Consider the following 19,504-nt stretch of genomic DNA (forward strand, 5'->3'; position numbering starts at 1 on the left):
TCCTGCTGCTCTAAAACCTGGACTGGATCCTCCACATTACCTTCCTGTGGAAGTATGCTGTCCCTGCTACACATGTACAAGCACTTCTAATTCTCACATATATGGGCACATATAACAAAAAATATTTGCTGCTTATTCCCCAAAAACATCTGTTGAGTTAATTGCAAATATTTAACATTATCCCTAAATTCCTGCCAGTATATATAACTTCTATAGGATGTGATGCTGCCTTATTTACCAAGCTATGATAGGTGAAGTAATCCAGAAAGTGGGCTGCCGTGGGAACGCCCATAAAATGCCATGGGTGATCCCCGTCGCCTTCCGCCCTGTCCCTCCCTCCCCGCAAGGAATGGCCCGGTGAGTGTGTAAATCGCCCAGGCCGTTAGTTCCTGGAGTCTGCAAATGCGCAAATATGCGCAGAATCCCAAACATCAGTACGGGGCCGAATTCGTCCGAGTGAATAAGAATTAACCCCTGGGCACGGTACCATGTCTAAGGTCTTCTAATATCGATATAATTGTAAAACATTATGTGGGTGTAGCAAATGGATGTAGCATTCCCCTATTCTTGCTCATATAACTGGGTTTAGCTGGCTTGGACTAGTAGTACCACATGGCTTAGGTTTTCCATGAACTCTACCTTTCCCTTGCCTGAAAGAGAGAGAGCCAGAATCTCCTATGCTGAATGTATGTGCAGAGACAGAAGACAGATCAGCCAAATCTCTCTGTATAATGACTCATATTATGGGGATATAATCGGTACTTGTGTAGTTTCACGGCGCCAGCACGGCGCCAGCTACTTCCGGGTTCTATGCTCGCCACAAACTATGTTAAAAAAAGTAACTTAACTCCATGCCAACATAGATAGTTCATACCTCCACTATCCACGTTAGCATGGAGTTGATTTTAAATAGCGTGGCGAGCGTAGCGAGCCACCGTGCCTGCAGCGTGGGCGAGCGAAGCGAGCCACGCAAGGGGACTCAGACGCACGGTGCCATACTGGCGCCGTGAAACTACACAATTACCATATAATCCACTGCAGATAATGACACAGAAAGGCACATACACAGCGTATCTGCGGAGAGATTTAATGGGATGCGATTTTTAATTAGGTTCTGAAATCGCAGAAAATCTTCCGAAATAGGATTTTTTTTCCTTCAAAATTGACTATTTAATGAGATGCAAATTCCCTGCAAACAAAAAAATGCGATATGGTGTGAATTTAAGTCATGAAAATGTGTGAATTAATGCACATGTGCGATTTGTGTTAAAAAAAATGGCGTGGGGTCTCCCCTCCTGACAATAACCAGCCCCGTGCTCAAAGAACCGGTCCTGGTTTCCAAAATTCAGGTGACAAAAAACAAAGGGAATCCCCCAGGATTGTCTAAAACCAGCACCAGGCTCAAGGGCTGGTCCTGGGTTCCAAAATACGGGGGTCGAAATGACTAGGGGTCCCCTCTATTTTGACAACCAGCACCATGCCCAAACAGCCAACAGGGTAATGCCAGACCGGAGCTGTCCCTGATGCCCCTTGGGCGGTGGGCACCGGGCTGATAAATAGTGAAAAATAGACAAACTATTGTGTATTGTTGTGGAAATACAAGTCCCAGCAAGCCTGCACCGCATGCAGGGACTTGGAGAACCACAACAGCAGTTGTATGATTTCTTTCCACAGGAACCCCAAATGGATTCTACATGGACAAGAGGACAGGCCAACAATGGACCTATAGGTAATGTATGAGAGGATCATTGTGGTACGTAATAAAGTTTTACTGTTCATATGTGTGCGTGTTTTTTTAACTATTTGTACTGTTGTGGGACTACAAGTCCCAGCGGGCCCTTTAATGCCCCGCAAGCTTGGACTTGTGGTTCTCCAAGTCCCTGCATGTGGTGCAATCTTGCTGGGACTTGTAGTTTGTTCTATTTTTCACCATTTATCAGTCCGATGCCCACCGCCCAAGGGGTATTGGGAACAGCCCTGGGCTTCAGCCGGGTGCCGGACGGTTTCCCGACAGTCGGGATCCCGACAGTCATTTACCCGACGTCGGGATCCTGACTGTCAAAACGTCGACAGCCGGGTGCCCGATGACCACCCGCTATTTTCCCTCGTGGGGGTCCATACCACACCCCTTCAGCCTGGGAAGGTAAATTCTGGAGAGGGGATGACCCCTTCATTGGAGGGGTCCCTACTTCCCCAGGATTCCTGCCTAGGCTGACCAGTCAGGGGATAAATGCTTTGGCCGGAGGGACTTGTATAAAAAGTCTCCCCCGGCTGTGGCATTACCCTGCTGGCTGGTTGGGCCCGGTGCTGGTTATTGAAATACGGGGAACCCCTACTCATTTTGTCCCCCGTATTTTGGGACCAGGACCAGCCCTTGAGCCTCGTGCTGGTTTTAAAAAAATCAAGGGGTACCCTATTTCTTTTGCCCTGTGGTTTTTTGAAACCAGGACCGGCTCTTTGAGCCTGGGGCTAGTAATTTGTACTTTTACACTTTTTTTTAGGTCAGAACCATGCACAGATCTTAATGATCTGTGCATAGTTCTGTCAAATTCGCCAGTCAGAACCTGGTCTACATTTACCAAAAATCGCACCCTATTAAATTTGCGAGTAGTATACTTTATAATGGGAAAACATCTGGATGTGAATTGAAGTGTGAGAAAAAAATCAACAGGTCAAAATGATTTTCGCAGCAAAAAAGTTCGAATTTTAGTGCAATTCGCATCCTATTAAATGTGTGATTTTTGGAAAATGTACGAATTTTGAGTGGTAAGCCCGGAAATTTTCTGGCAGTGACTTCCTATTGGAAGTCCGACCTGCCAGTCACACAAGGCAGTCCCATTGGGAGTTCCCTCCAGGATGCCTCTACATAGACTGCTGAGTGGCAGTCCCTAAAACCGGGTCTCGCGCATGCGCAGTAAGAGGATAATACTGTGCATGCGCCGGACCCGAGACCCGGAATATGCCTTCGGGGCTGCTGCCCACAGAGGCTGGGGGCCAGCGCATGCGCAGTACTAAAGAGGCTGCACGACAGGGACCAGCGCCAGCAGCTGAGGGGACCAGGAACATGACAGCAGCAGGGGGGGGGGGCCACATCGCGGCAGCCCCCCTCCTCTGTAGAGGTAAGAGCCGCTACTGCTGTCGACCATCCCATTATCAACCTAATGCTTGTTTCGACCTTATCCATCTTGACCTATTTCAGGTGTCAACCTAAGCCCTGCCAACTATTGTGGCCAATCCCGGGATCGAGAGAATCCCGGGATTTGGCCCCTGAAATGCCGGGATTTCAATCCCGGGATTGAAGTTTCGGTACTCTTTACTTAGAAGGGCGCCCATCTCGGCCATCTCGGGCATTGAATGCACTAAAAAATCAGGTGCGATGCGACAGACGAGATGCCCGAGATTTCCCATAGGGAACAATGTTAAATGTCTCAATTGACCCGATTTTCCTGTTCAATGCCTCAATTGACCCAATTTTTCCATAGGAAACAATGTTAAATGGGCCACAGAGGCCAAATAGGCACCCTGAAGTGAATAATGGCCACCCGAATTGTTAACGCCACCCCACGATCAACGTCAACCCGAAGCGTGGCGAGCGCAGCGAGCCCGCGAGGGGCGGCGGTACGCGTCCTACGACCTTTTCATACCCCCACTATCCACGTCGGCGTGGAGTTGAGAATAGAAAGTGTGGCGAGCGCAGCGAGCCACCGAGCCCGAAGCGTGGCGAGCGCAGCGAGCCCCGCGAGGGGACGCGGATACCTTCACAGGTATCCGCGTCCCCTCGCGGGCTTCACAGCTGTCCGCGTACCCTCGCGGGGCTCGCTGCGCTCGCCACGCTTCGGGCTCGGTGGCTCGCTGCGCTCGCCACACTTTCTATTCTCAACTCCACGCCGACGTGGATAGTGGGGGTATGAAAAGGTCGTAGGACGCGTACCGCCGCCCCTCGCGGGCTCGCTGCGCTCGCCACGCATCGGGTTGACGTTGATCGTGGGGTGGCGTTAACAATTCGGGTGGCCATTATACACTTCAGGGTGCCTATTTGGCCTCTGTGGCCCATTTAACATTGTTTCCTATGGGAAAATCGGGTCAATTGAGGCATTGAACAGAAAAATTGGGTCAATTGAGACATTTAACATTGTTCCCTATGGGAAATCTCGGGCATCTCGTCGGTTGATCGCACCCGATTTTTTAGTGCATTCAATGCCCGAGATGCCCGAGATTTTTTACTAACGATGCCCACGATCAAAATCGTGGGCGCCCTTCTAAGTAAAGAGTACCGAAGTTTCCAATCCCGGGATTAGACTGAGCATGCTAGTGCTCAGACACTGCCCGGCTTCTCCTGTCCCGGGCAGTGCTGCTCTGTGCAGCGTGACAACGTCAGAGGTCACGCTGCGCAGGCCACACAAACAGCCACCTCATCCTGAGGCTGACCTCCTGCCTCCTCCATGATACCGCCCACCCAGGCTGCCTGCACTTACCTCTTCCCGGACCCCCATAGCATCGCCCAATGAACCACCCACCCAGGCTGCATCCTCCTGCCTACGCGCCCAGCTCCATCGCCCACCACAATTGTAAGTAAATATGCAGGCGGCCGGGGCGGGTTTTTGTATAAGGGAAGCCAATCCTGGGATCCCGGGATTGGGCATTTTTTAATCCCGAATTCCGGGATTGAAAAAATGCCCCGGGATTGGCATCCCTACTGCCAACCTTCAGTGGTCAACCTAATGTATGTCGAACTAGTGACCGTGTCCCATAAAAGTGATTTTCATTGTTTAGACTTTTGTTCTGATAGTTTTTAGCCAGTAGGTGTCACTGTTGTACTTAATATTATACTCATACGCTATAAGTGAATATACCTCGGATGCAACATTTTAGATTTGTGATACTTGGGTTCCCAGTGGTGCCTGCATCGTCGAGCCGCGTCATGACATCAGCACGCGGCCCGCAGACCCGCTCTTGCAGGGCTGTCTCTGTCCATGCCGCAGTAAAGGACGCCTGGCACATGCACCATTGATATATCCGGATGCCAAAGGCTGTGCAATACAGTGCAGCAGAACCGCGTCTGTGGCGGGATTCGGGATTTAAAATGAATGATTGTCCATCAGTCTCTTAACCTAGAGTCACAATAAGCTATGTAATTCTGTTGCCCAAGGTGTCTTATCCCACATCTATGTAAAATAATTGTAAATCAGGGTTGCCTACCCTCCCCCCGGAATAGCCAGGAGGCTCCCGAAAATTAGGTCCCCCTCCAGCCCCCCTACCCGATTTCCACAATCATGGCGTCTTCCCCCAGACCTCGGCATTTAAATAACGCAATCTGCGGGTCACAATTGCGTTATTTTAGCCTCGCCCCCTCCATGGAGATCTGCGAATTAGATTATTTAACATCCTGGGGGTGGGGCTTAATGACATCACGCTCAAACCCCACCCCCCGAACTGATGCTGAAAGTCTCCTCTCCAGGCTTCTCCCGGAAAGGAGACTAGAAAAGTCAGCAACCCTGTTGTAAATATGGGAAATATTTAATTTGTTAGTATGTCACAGTCCAATGCCCAGTTCACATTCGGAAAGGGGCTGTGACCACATCCCCTTTTGGTCATTGCCACTCCCCTTTTTGAATGTTTGCTGCCCTCTGCCCTTCAGATGTTGGAGGGTAGAGTACAACCAAAGCAAAGAGGAACGGAAACAAATAAAAATTAGGAAACACAAAAAGCAAAGCAATAAGGGGTCTATTTACTAAGCTGTAGAGAGAGATAAAGCAGAGAGAGATAAAGTGCCAGCCAATCAGCTCCTAACACTTTTCACACAGGGACAGATTTATTAAGCCTAGCGAAGTGATAAAGTGTTCATAAAGCACCAACCAATCAGCTGCTAGCTTTCATTTTTCACACCCAGACTGTAAACTTGACAGTTAGGAGCTGATTGGCTGCTGCGTTATCACTGACCACTTTATCATTTCACCAGGCTTAATAAATCTTCCCCAGTGTCTGTGATGTGGCAGTTAGGAGCTGATTGGCTGGTACGCTATCTCTCTGCCGCATTGGCACTGCGAGTCCTAAGGCATGTGTGATCTCAGGTCAGATACGCATTGGGCGGTATTGCAACATATCGGGGACATCCTCAGCTAGCGACATTCTCCATCAGCAGGGCCGATGTGGGATGTCACTAGCTATGACATGCTGCATATGCCGGATCCCGTCGGCAGCAACGTCGAGGGGTATGGGTCATAGAATTGACTGCAAAAAGGTGGACCACTGAAGATCTACAGGGCTCAGGTCGACACCTGAAATAGGTCAAGATGGATACGGTCGAAACAAGCAGGGTTGGAAAATAGACACAAACATTAGGTTGACAATGGGAAGGTCGACAGTCAAAAGGGCGACATGCGTTTTTCACTTTTTTTGTCCCGAATGTCGACACAGTCAACATAGACACCATCTAAGTGTACCGCATCCCCTTGCATGGCTCACTGCACTCGCCATGTTTCGGGCATGGTGCCACACTGCGCTCAGCACACTACTTTATTCTCCCACCACAGTGGATGGTTAGGTATGAAATACCACCTGTCGGCTGAAAAAAAAAGTGAAAAACTACTGCTGTCACTCACCGGCCCAGGGTGGCTGCGGAGAGCACGCCCCCCTCCCGGCAGGGCCGGCATTCATCCCCCTCAATCCCTCATCTCAGCTGTTCTGCAGTCCTGACAAGCCTGAGTGAGGTCATGAGATGCCGCCCGCGCCATTGGAGAGCGAAGCTGTCACTCATCTCAAAGCGTTGCCCTAATTAGCCAGTTGCTATGTGACGTAAATAACTGTGATTGGCTGCCGTTGCTCTACGCGATTTGATTGGTTAGTTTTGCAGCCATGCCGGAAGTGTGTAGGATGTGTCGCTCACATGCGCCCCCTGGCTGGTCCTCACGTACTGGACGCGCAGCGGCTCGCAGGACCTGTCTGGAGGCAGAGACCGGCCTGGAAGTGCCGGTGAGTATCGGGCTGTGTGCATACATCGTGCCATAGTCATCCGTACTCAGCCAAAAGCAGATCCCCTGACCCTGTACTGTCACACCGATCCCCTGACCCTATAACTACCCCTGTACTGTCACCCCGATCCCCTGACTCTATATCTACCTCTGGTCAGTGTCACACAGGTCCCCTGACCCTTTACCTACCCCGGTACTGTCACCCCGATCCCCTGACCTTATACTGTCACCCCGCTCCCCTGACCCTATAGCTGCCTCTGATCAGTGTCACACTGATCCCCTAACCCTATACCTGCCCCTATACTGTAACCCCGATCCCCTAACCCTATACCTGCCCCTGATCAGTGTCACAACGATCCCCTAACCCTATATCTGCCCCAAATCCATGTCACCCCGATCCCCTAACCCTATACCTACCCCAATACTACCACACCGATCCCTTGACCCTATACCTATCCCTGTACTGTAATACCGGTCCCCTGACCATATGGGCTCTTTCACACGCTCTGGCTGACACCAGGCGGCCAAAAGCCGTGCCGTACACAGTAGTTAATAATGGACAGAATTGTGTCCATTCATGCGGGTCGGTCATGGCCTGGCTGCCCAGGTGCAGCTGGATGTCACCACTGGAAAGTACGGCTGCCAGGCTGTGGCCATCCCGACCATTGTAAACTCCTGTGTATGGCACGGCTTCTTGGCCATGCGCGGTTTTGCCACCCGGCATCAGCCGGAGCGTGTGAAACCAACCTATCCCTGCCCCTGTACTGTCACCCTGATCCCCTGACCATATATTTACCCCGATACTGCCTCACCGATCCCCTGACCCTATACCTGCCCCGATATGCTCCCACCGATCCCCTGACCCTATACCTACCCCGATACGCTCACACCGATCCCCTGACCCTATACCTACCCCGATACGCTCACACCGATCCCCTGACCCTATACCTACCCCGATACGCTCACACCGATCCCCTGACCCTATACCTACCCCGATACGCTCACACCGATCCCCTGACCCTATACCTACCCCGATACGCTCACACCGATCCCCTGACCCTATACCTACCCCGATACGCTCACACCGATCCCCTGACCCTATACCTACCCCGATACGCTCACACCGATTTCTTTGCCTTATGGGAATATGCTATTTAAAAATGATAATATTTAGACTATACAAGCTTCCCCTGGGTACTACATGTCCAAACAATCCCAAGTTGTCATAACTACAGTGATATTTGTGCATACATATCTCATCAGCAGATTTATTTTAACATTGCAATAGAAAGTAAAGCTAAGAGGCGTCCCTCTCTAAATCTGTCTGTGCATTTTAAATATGCTCCCCCTTACCGCCCCCCTCCCTCCATCCTTTCCCACTACTCAGCAGGGAACATGTTGCTGGAATTTCTCCTAAGTGTACATAATGCCCTTAGTACCAGCTGTAATATGGAAGCACCTCCCTCCTGGTATATGCTACAGGAAAAGTTCCAGTTATCTCCCGTACTATGCTGTATAATAAAAATGATATTTATATAATATATATAATAAATATCTATCTATCTATCTATCTATATCTCATCTCTCGATAGAGATAGATCTCTGAGGACAGGCGGATTGCGGCTGAAACATGCCGGAGGACTTGTACCTGCGATAAACTTGCATTTTTTCACTTTTGGTAAATCCGAGAGTGCTACCTTCATTGTCTGTACTCTACATATATATATCGGAATCGGACTGCACTCACACTTGATATAGACAACGTTGGGGTGTTCAAAAGAGGTTAAAATGTGTGAACATAGACCTCCTAAACAGTCCAAATGGGGCATGATGAAATTTAATCTGTTGGAATAAAAATCCCAGTGTTTGAATTTACAACCAATTGATTCTTCTTGATCTAATAGAGAGTGTTCAAACCTTTGCATGGAAGTATATATATATTTTCCCAGTTTTGTGTATGTATGTATGTATGTATAATAAACTTTTTTTCACTTTTGCTAAATCTGAGAGTGCTAGCTAGAGGCAACCCATATATATATATAGATAGATAGATAGATAGATAGATAGATAGATAGATAGATAGATAGATGTGCTTATATGTTTACATACCCTAGCAGAATTTGTGATTTTCTGGCCATTTGTCAGCGAATATGAATGATAACTCACAAACTTTTCTTTCACTCATAGTTAGTGGTTGGGTGAAGCCAAACAACGGTGTTTACTCTTTTTAAGTCATAATGACAACAGAAACTACCCAAATGATCCTGATCAAAAGTTTACATACCCTGGAGATTTTGTCCTGATAACATGCACAAAAGTTGACAAAAAAAACGTTTTGAATGACTACTAAAGGTAACCATCCTCACCTGTGATCTGTTTGCTTGTATTCAGTGTGTGTGTATAAAAGATCAGTGAATTTCTGGTCTCCTGAAAGACCCTTGCATCTTTCATCCAGTGCTGCACTGATGTGTCTGGATTCTGGAGTCATGGGGGAAAGCAAAAGAATTGTCAAAGGATCTGCGGGAAAAGGTAACTGAACTGTATAAAACAGGAAAGGGATATAAAAAGATATCCAAGCAATTGAGAATGCCAATCAGCAGTGTTCAAACTCTAATTAAGAAGTGGAAAATGAGGGATTCTGTGGAAACCAAATCGCGGTTAGGTAGACCAACAAAGATTTCCACCACAACTGCCAGGAAAATTTTTGGGATGCAAAGAAAAATCCACAAATAACTTCAGCTGAAATACAGGACTCTCTGGGGAAAAAAAGTGGTGTGGTTGTTTCAAGATACACAATAAGGAGGCATTTGAAGAAAAATGGGCTGCATGGTCGAGTCGCCAGAAGAAAGCCATTACTACGCAAATGCCACAAAGCATTCATCTTACAATACTCCAAACAGCACAGAGACAAACCTCAAAGCTTTTGGAACAAGGTAATTTGGAGTGAAGAGACCAAAATTAAACTTTTTGGCCACAACTACAAATGTTACATTTGGAGAGGAGTCAACAAGGCCTATGATAAAAGGTACACCATTCCTACTGTGAAACACAGAGGTGGATCGCTGATGTGTGAGCTACAAAGGCACTGGAAACGGTCAAAATTGATGGCAAGATGAATGCAGCATGTTATCAGAAAAAACTGGAGGAAAATTTGCACTCATCAGACCGGAAACTGCGCATGGGACGTACTTGGACATTCCAACATGATAATGATCCAAAACACAAGGACAAGTCAACCTGCCATTGGCTACAGCAGAATGAAGTGAAGGTTTTGGAGTGGCCATCTCATTCTCCTGACCTCAATATCATTGAACCACTCTGGGGAGATCTCAAACGTGCAGTTCAGGTGACAGCCCAAGAATTTACAGGAACTGGAGGCTTTTTGCCAATAAGAATGGGCAGCTTTACCATCTTAGAAAATAAAGCTCCTCCTCCACAACTACCACAAAAGACTTCAAGCTGTCATTGATGTTGAAGGGGGCAATACACTGTATTAAGAACTGGGGTATGTAAACTTTTGATCAGGATTATTCGGGTAGTTTCTGTTGTCATCATGATTTAAAAAGAGTAAATACAGTTGTTTGACAATAAATGGCTTCACCCAACCACTAACCATGAGAACCACAAATTCTGCTTGGGTATTTAACTTATGAGCACAACTCTGTGTGTGTGGGATGCAGTTTAAATCCCGGCGTTCGGGATCCCGGCGTTCGGAATCCCGACCACCGAAATCCCGACAGTTTCTCCCTCCGTGGGTGTCCACGACACCCCTGGAGGGAGAATAAATTAGCGTGCCGAGCATAGCGAGGCACCAGGCCCGCTGCGTGGCGAGCGCAGCGAGCCCGCAACGGGGGGCGATCCAAGTCGTCCCCCCCCCCCTTGTCGGGATTTCGGCGGTCGGGATTTTGAACGCAGGGATCCCGACCGCCGGGATTTCATACTGAATCCGTGTGTATGTATGTCTCTATCTGTCTGCCCCTTGTAAAATGTATATAATCTGTCTGCCCACTTTAGAATGTAAGCTCACACGAGCAGGGCCCTCCTCCCTCTTGTCCTTTTCTTACTTAAACCATCTCTGATGGCACCAAATCCTGCAGTTTTCTACCACGCTGATACTTATGCCGGTGCCGTCTGCTGATGCAGCTATGTGTATGTACCCTGTACTTGTCCTCTACTGTGTTCAGCTGTAAGTCACTGTTTCGCTAATTTGTGCGCTGTGGGGCCTTATAAATAAAGCATAAGTATATGTACTGTAGGAATACATACGGATTACGGACCGTGGAGATGCTGGCAGTCAGAATACAGATGTCGGCATCTTTTAAGGAGGAAATCCTGACAGGGGTCTGGTGACTATTCTTACCTTACCCCTGCCCCTCCCCACTGGTGCCTAACATTCGTAAGGTCGACACAAAAAGTAGGTCGACAGGGTTGGAAGGTTGACACAAGCATTAGGTCAACATGAGTTTTTCACGTTTTTTTGTGAGCCCACGTGTGCCGATAGGTGGTATTTTATGCCCTACCATCCACTAGGGCATGGAGGGAGAATAGATTAGTGACGGTGTCCATGTCGACACTCGGGATAAAAAAAATGAAAAACTCATGTCAACCTATTGACTGTCAGCCAAGCCATTGTTGACCTAATGCTTGTGTCTACCTCAGCCATGTTGACCTATTTCATGTGTCGACCTAAGTCATTTTGACCTTCTGTGGTCGACCTAATATGTATCAACCCAGTGACCCATACCCAGCCAAATCGCACTCAAGTCAAAATCGCTTGTGTGCATGTAGCCAAAATTTCCCGTTGGCTGCAATTTGTGCACCTCATAACCCTCACTGCAGCCTCACTAACCCTAACTCGCCCCCCACCTCAACCCCACAGTCAGCGGCATATTTATAATGGATGCAATGTGCGCGGTGCACACGGGTCCCATGGCATATTGCCCCCATTTTTTTAAATATGTACCCTCCGGAGTCCCAATATGAAGGCAGAAGCGCTGCCGGAATCGGCAGAAAAATTGCCGTTGTGCCATGTTAAAGGAGGTTTGCCATGCGCTATGGAGTCTGAGTGATCTAGTGCTCAGACTCTATTGCACCGAGCAGTGCGGGGTTGCTTCCGGCAGAGAGGAGGGGGCTGCACACGGACCTCCTCCTCTATTAGTGCCGCCGCCTTAAGTCTAAGCCCCCCGCATAAACCTAACTGATGTTGATCTGTATGAGAACCAGCACATTCCTGCAGACTGAACAAAGCTAAGTAACATATGTTTGTATTTCTCTCTTTAATTCTGTACTTCTGTCCACTCTCTACGCAGAGACGCTATCGCCTGCTGTATCTTTCTCTCTAGAAAACGTCTGCTGTTATTCTTGGATGTGTAGCATGGATGGTATGTGTGAACGCTGCAATGTAAGGGGGAACCACTATTTTTAGTGCGCTTTTCCTGACTGTTCGCTATTTTACCAGATGGGGCCTCAGGGTTGGGCTAACCCTCACTAAGGTCACCCTGTAGGCTGCTCAGGCCTCTGCTGTTGTCTGACACGTGCCATGACGTGAACTGATTTGTTTCCCCTCTTGTTGCCTGATAACGACTTTGCACATTCGTGTTCTCCCCACGCCCTTTATGGCAGCGTACGATGCAAATTGAGGAGCTTGGTAGGATCTAAGCCCTGGCTGTAGTGAGAGGTCACAGTTAATACTCTGCATTGCAGGAGTAGAATGCTCTGTGCAGTGTAATCTAATCTTTGATAAATTTGGTGTGGAAAGCTTTGTAAGCAGAGGTCAAAGACCCTAAATACATATGAAGCAGCCCTAGGCCGTCCCAAATAAAACTTTCAGCCGTTGACAGTAATTTGGTATTTAAAGAAGCAACAGTCTAGATAGGAGAGGAGTGACGGGACAGGAAGCTTTATACAGAGCACTAGAAGGATACTTGGTGGAAGAGAGTTAGGACTTCTGTCAGAGCCAATCTTCACATACATTTTTTTTTCCTGTGTCATTTTAGTTCTTTCCATAATGTCGACCGGTCCAGTGGAAGATGAGACTCAATTTTACTGTAAAGCAAAGAAGTACTGGAAAAACGTCCCGGCCACCGTTGACGGGATGCTCGGCGGATATGGTCATATATCCAGTATTGATATCAATGGCTCAAAAAAGTTCCTGCAGAGGTTTCTCCGAGTGAGTATAACTGCCGGCACTGATTAGGGTATGGGTCATGGCGTCGACTGTATGAAGACTGACCACTAAAAATCGACAGGACTTAGGTCGACATGGCTAAGATCGATAGGGTTGGAAGGTGGAAACAAACATTAAGTTGACAATGGGTTTTTCACCTTTTTTTTTTTTGTCCTGAGTTTCGACGTAAGTCGACATGGACACCATATCAGTGTACCGCGCCCCCTCACGTGGCTCGGTATGCTTTGGGCATATTATATTATATTCTCCCTCCACGCCTTAGTGGATGGTAGGGTATGAAATACCGCCTGTCGGCACAAGTCGGCTCAAAAGAACATGGAAAAACTCATGTCGACCTGTTGACTGTCAACCTTCCCATTGTTGACCTAATGCTTGTGTTGACTTTAGCTGTGTTGACCTATTTCATGTGTCAAACTAAGCCCTGTCCACTATTAAGGGTCGACCTAATGTATGTCAACCTTATGGTGTCGGCATATCGAGCGTATCCCGATGATTATTGAGGTTCAATAGACCAATGATTACATATTTCATGCATGCAGCTGGGAAATCGGGCTGGCAGAGACCAACATTGCTGGGGCCCAAGGGTTCCGATCGCTAATCTAGAGGCCGATTCAGAGATGCACGCTAATGCATTTGTCTTAAGACACTCTGCGAGTCCCAGCGACTGCGACCAAGGACGCAGTGTCACGCGAATCAGTTGATTACTGAGCTTCTATTTAGCCTTATGGTCCGGTGTTGGAGCCATTGCAGCTGTGTACGCGATCCCAGACGCTCCTTTCCGGTTTACCAGTTTGAAAATAAATCCGCTGTGCGTCGGCCGGTGCAAGGTCATTGCTGCACCTATGTTTACTACAAAAAAACCAACCTATAAATCAGTCCCTAATGGGGCCTACAGACGGGGAGATTTGCTGAGCGATGCAAGATGTGCCGCTGAATGATCTGTCAGGGCCAGTGTTCTGCGGTGAGAACACTGCTCCTGATCGGCGATTAACTACATATATCCAGCATGCCGGGCGATAACGACACACGCGGCTGCGCACCGCTATCACTACCCCTATACACTGAGCGATGTAGGGGCATTTAACTAGATTGCTTAGAACGTTGACTCTCTCACTTGTGTGCTAGAGACACAGAAGTGATGCAGTTAACTGGAAACTATGTACAGCGACACAAAATAATATATGGTAACATTCCGGAATATATCAGACATTGTGCTCCATTAATCAGCTGAGAACAGCACGTGGGTTCCCTGCTCGGTCTGACATGTGGCCTCCTGCTGGGTTCCAGCAAACCACTACAGAATGCCAAAGCAGCACTGTCTGCCTTCCGCTAATCTCAGGGGTGCAAAGACCTAATATTTTCCCTCTGTCAGCACATGCAGAATCCATTATTTTAAGTTATGTCTAGATGTAGAACCATTATATACTACTCACTGCTGCAAAATAATTATTTACATATGAGGATCTTGTATTTTATCCCCCCCCCCCCTTTTTATTTTTTTTAAATAATAATTTTACCCAGTAATTCATCTTATTGATGCACTAACCCTCTGTGGCAGAAGGAGGGGATAGAAACCAAACATTTAGTTGAACTTTACTTTGAAGTATTGAGCGTCTGCTTCAGCAGCAGCTAAGCTGTAGGACCGCTTTCTTATGGCGTATAGCGGGTATATATTTGTATGTTCTATTAAACGCATGCTGACCTGCTTATACGGTTAAGGCTCCTAGGGCTTTCTGAGTGATATCTTTTACTATTGGGGTAATTCAGGACCGCTTGCTGAGCAGCGTTCCTTCGCTGCTTAACGCCGCCCGTCCAAACGCCCCTCCCACTGCGCCCAGTTCCCTCGGTAATATGCAAGGGGATGTGTACAAGAACATATCCCCTCGCATGCAGCCGCTGCAGGAGAAATCGTTCGATGGTCATCAACCATGATTGATGATTTCTGCTGTCTTTACAAATCAGTCAGTATCAACTGACTTTTGTTTATGAGCGCTAGGACGAAGACGGGGCGGGTGGCTGATGTCCTGTCAGCTGCCCGCCCCTTGCAGGCATCGGCCTGCCTGCGTTCCTCTGCTCCAGCCCTGTGTCCACCTCCGGTCCTCACTCCCACAACGAATGGCCCAGTCGTTCACTCTCGGGGTTTGCACATGCGCAACGCCCAACCATTAGGGCTGGGGCTGAATTTGTATCACTACGAGCGATCCTGAATCGGTCCCTAAATCTTCTAGTGTGTACACTCAGTCACACTTCCTGCCTCGTCCTACAGATAAGGGAGGACCTGGTTAACGAGGGCCATGCTGCAGCAAGGTCCCTGCAGGCATCGGCAAGCACATACTCTTGTCTCCCTGCCGCTGCCAATATGGGCGTTGGCAGGGAATGCTTTGTGTATGGGGAAAATGCCCCAGGATCTACTTCTCATGACTTTTAGGGCCACAGCTACCTAACCATATATTGTACCTGCTATATCACATAGGATGGGCCCATGAAGACTGGCAACTCATGCGCATTAGACTGTGGTGCAGGCATCGGCCGGATCACCAAACGTCTCCTGCTGCCGCTCTTTAAAACGGTTGACATGGTCGATGTAACAGATGAATTTTTAAGCAAGGCCAAAAGCTATCTGGGAGAAGATGGAAAGCGTATTGGGGAATATTACTGCTCTGGCCTGCAAGACTTTGCCCCGAAGCCAAACCACTATGATGTCATCTGGATCCAGTGGGTGATAGGTAAGGCCGCCCTGTAGTCTGTACCCCAACACACTCGCCAATAATTGCATAACATACAGAAAATATAAAAAGGGTGGAAGGTGGTAATGCACCAGCCAATCAGCTCCTAACTGTCAAGTTATAGGCTGGGTTTGAAAAATGAAAGGAGCGGATTGGCTGTTGCGTTATCACCTTCCACTTCACCAGGCTTAATACATCACCCCAAATGTTTTTTTTTTTTCTGTTAGATTTCTATTTATTTTGTTCTTGCTGTTATCGATTCTAGGGTATTTTTAATATACCTTTTATTGTTGCCACTTGGGCTTTCACTATAACTGAAAGCTCAAGTGGCAAAAATAAAAGGTATTGGTTTGGTACATCTTGGAGCCAAGATGGTTCCAAGATGGTTGGTTTGGCACTTGGTTTGCTACATCTTGGAGCCATACCAGGGATGCATCTCTGATCAACCACAAATGTTCTTAAATCAATGTTGCCCTGAGGTGCGTACACACGGGGCAATATATTGCTCAGCAATCCTATTGCTCAGTGTCCCGTTTTCATCTGCGAACAGAGATGGTCGCAGATGAAAATGTCACACTGCCGGGAGAAGATGCAGTGGAAGTCGCTGGTCGGAGGAGCATGCTCCTCCGACCAGCGACCATTCAGGGGCTGAAAACGAGAGCACGCACTCGGCGATTTATCTGAGCTGAGCGACCATATTGCCAGCGATATTTGCAATAATCGCCCCCGTGTGTACGCACCTATAGAGATTAACCCCAGATGAAGGCACATGAAGACTAAACGCATTGGGTAAAGTGAAGTGCGAGTTTCCCTCCTGAGGACTTGCTATCCATAACTCCACCCCCTTGGAACAGGGGTGAACAAAGCTTTACACCTCAGATGTGGTAGTCTTGCAGTCGATTCTACATATATTGTGGGAATTCTTATGTTTTATTGTAATTTTACTGTTATAATTCTATAGATCAAAATGGATGTATTTCATTTATGACATTTGTGATTTGCCAACTTATTTAAGGGTGTAGTACGTTCTATTCATTAGAGACATTTTACAAATAAAAGTTGTTGTACAAAGGGCCTGATTCAGAGTTGATCGCTGTTGTGGGAATTTGCAATCTGTTCTGTCAGAAAAAATGCAGGCATTTTAAGGGAAGGGTTGTGAAATTCAGTATTACAGACTGAAGCTAACTTTCAGTACTATTTTACCACAGGGCATCTAACGGACAGCGACCTAGTGGAGTTCCTCAAGAGGTGTAAAACTGGCTTGCGGACAAATGGTATCGTAGTCATCAAGGACAACATGGCCCAAGAAGGGGTCATTATGGATGACGTGGATAGCAGCATCTGCAGAGACATGGATGTCGTACGTAGACTTATCAGACAGGCCGGCCTTAACATCCTAGCCCAGGAAAAGCAAGAAAACTTCCCTGAGGAAATCTACCATGTTTTTTCCATTGCCATCAGATAAAGTCCCCCCCCCCCCCCTCCCCTCTAGATGTATCTTATTTTATATAAGACCCATCCACTGTTTCGGGAACCTCTTCTAACTGTTCTGATTTGCCAAAAATGTCCTATATTCTAAGCATGTTGTGTTTAGAAGCAAATGTAAGTCTGGGATGAGGTAACAGAAATGATAGTTTTTATCCTATACCTTAAGTGTACTCATAGTTGTCATGCTGTAGCGGCAGCCATTTTGTTGCCGTTATCAACATGCATGAGCATGCATTACCTCGTTGGTTCTTGAATGTTGTTTCTGACCATAAAATGGCTGCCGCCATACTTGGCGGGACAACAGATCTAAGGATAAGTTAGAGAGCCATGTAAAATGGATGACTTGGGCGATGTTTGCCAAATGGGCGAAGGAGCTAGGTGAGCAGTAAGGAAGCAGAATATGCGTTACACCAGTGGTCAGGGAACTCGGTCCTCATTACCCCACACAGTGCATGTTTTGCTGGTAACCCAGCAGGTGCACAGGTGTACTAATTACTCACACATTTTATAAGATCTGCAGGTAGAGTTAATTATTTCACTTATGATTCTGTGAGGAGACCTGCAAAACAAGCGCTGCGTGGGGTAATGAGGACAGAGTTCCCTGACCACTTCATTACACAGTACCTGGCTTGCTCAGCGTCATATACTGCAATTGTGTCTAGTTGTGCTTTCAGGTGTTCCAACAACACAAAGCACTTAGTGGGATGAAAAGTTGTTTTATCAAGTATAAATGGACTGTGGATAGCATTGGGTAACTTTTGTAGATTGTGTTTGCCAAAAGGTGGTGTGTCATTTGTTTTTAGAACCAAAGGGAAAGAGTCACCCCCCCATGGGTGCGGCCATTTTGTATGTGTGACAAAAATTAATTAGGAAGCAGCCTGTTGAAATAGTTTTAGCCTAAAACATAACTGCCCTGTATGTGACAAACCCAGTCGGTGAGGGGGTCATTAATGCGTTGTAAGGCTGTCCATTGCATGCATTAAAGTTCCCAGGTTATACTTCAATGCTCCACTGCCAGTGTGACAAATATTTTGAATATAATAAATTATTTTTTGCTAAAAAAAAAATTCCAGCACAAGACTTTAAAAAAAATTTTTTGGAGGTCTTCAAAAATGCTGAGATAGAAAGCAGGGACGTCCTGCTTATTTCTGCCACAAACTAGGCTCAAAATCACACACACCGGCATTTAGTATGGACACTACAGTTCATCCTGATATATATTTTTTATATATATATATATACACAGCGTAGTACAAACAGAATGTTTAGTAATATCAGTCCCTGCCCCAGTGGTGTTTACACTCACCTTCCTGAAGATACCCACATGCACATACAAACTCTACACAGAAAAAACCCTGACCATTTCCAGTATGTGTACACAGCAATGTAGGGAGCTGTGGTACCCTGTCGGCAAATATACACACTTACCGACGATGGGGGTCATACTGCTCTACCTAGCGATATCCTCCATTACCCTGCATGTAGAGACAATGGAGGACATCACTAACGACTGTTGGGAGTGTGCAGTTACCGATATAGTGCGTACACACTACATTATATGCCAACATATTGTTAGCATTATTGTGTATATAGTTAAGAGGATTCATCTAGTGTGTGTGCACACCTTTACGCTACCTGCTCACAGACAATCAGCCATTGGAGGGGCAGTATCGGCAGCACACACTAAGTTATTTCTTTTAGTGGTTCTTTTTAAAGTTGCTGATTTTCTATCACACTAGACACTGACTATCTGGCTGGTTAGAATGAAAATCTGGTAATTTGAGAACAAATGCCAATCCTTTGCTCCCAGTCAGTGGAAGACAGACAAAACAATGGTCGTTCAGCCAAAATTCCATGCAACAAATTTATCCATATGTTTGTTTTTGTTTGGGAGCAAATGGATGATTGTCATTTGCTTCCATACATTACCACATTTTTGTTTCAACCAACCAGGTCGGAAAGATAATCTTAAGGCCTATACACACTGGGCGACTTTGAGCTGAAAGATGCTCAAAACAGCATGTTTCAGCTCAAAGCCGCCCAGTGTGTATGCCCCAAAGATGAGTGGTGAGCGCTGCTGCGCGCTCCCGCAACATCGCCAGGAAAGCCGTTCATTTGCTGGTATTACCAGA

At 47.1% G+C, this 19,504-nt stretch overlaps 1 protein-coding gene across 2 annotated transcripts; it reads left to right on the plus strand.

Moving 5' to 3' along the window:
* Positions 1–6,845: 6,845 nt before the first annotated feature.
* NTMT1 (N-terminal Xaa-Pro-Lys N-methyltransferase 1) lies at positions 6,846–18,376 on the plus strand. Of its 2 annotated transcripts, XM_083158762.1 has the most exons (5): positions 6,849–6,972; positions 12,281–12,352; positions 12,968–13,140; positions 15,632–15,884; positions 17,093–18,376. In XM_083158762.1, exons 2-5 carry the CDS (start codon positions 12,337–12,339, stop codon positions 17,347–17,349), a joined length of 699 nt encoding a protein of 232 aa, XP_083014888.1. In that variant the 5' UTR covers positions 6,849–6,972; positions 12,281–12,336; the 3' UTR covers positions 17,350–18,376. The 2 variants fall into 2 exon arrangements, with proteins under 2 accessions (XP_083014889.1, XP_083014888.1); XM_083158763.1 differs by lacking the exon at positions 12,281–12,352 and having other exon boundaries at positions 6,846–6,972.
* Positions 18,377–19,504: the final 1,128 nt, after the last annotated feature.

This window comes from Crinia signifera, chromosome 9 (genome assembly GCF_055691185.1).
Source record: "Crinia signifera chromosome 9, ASM5569118v1, whole genome shotgun sequence".
NCBI classification, from domain to species: Eukaryota; Metazoa; Chordata; class Amphibia; order Anura; family Myobatrachidae; genus Crinia; species Crinia signifera.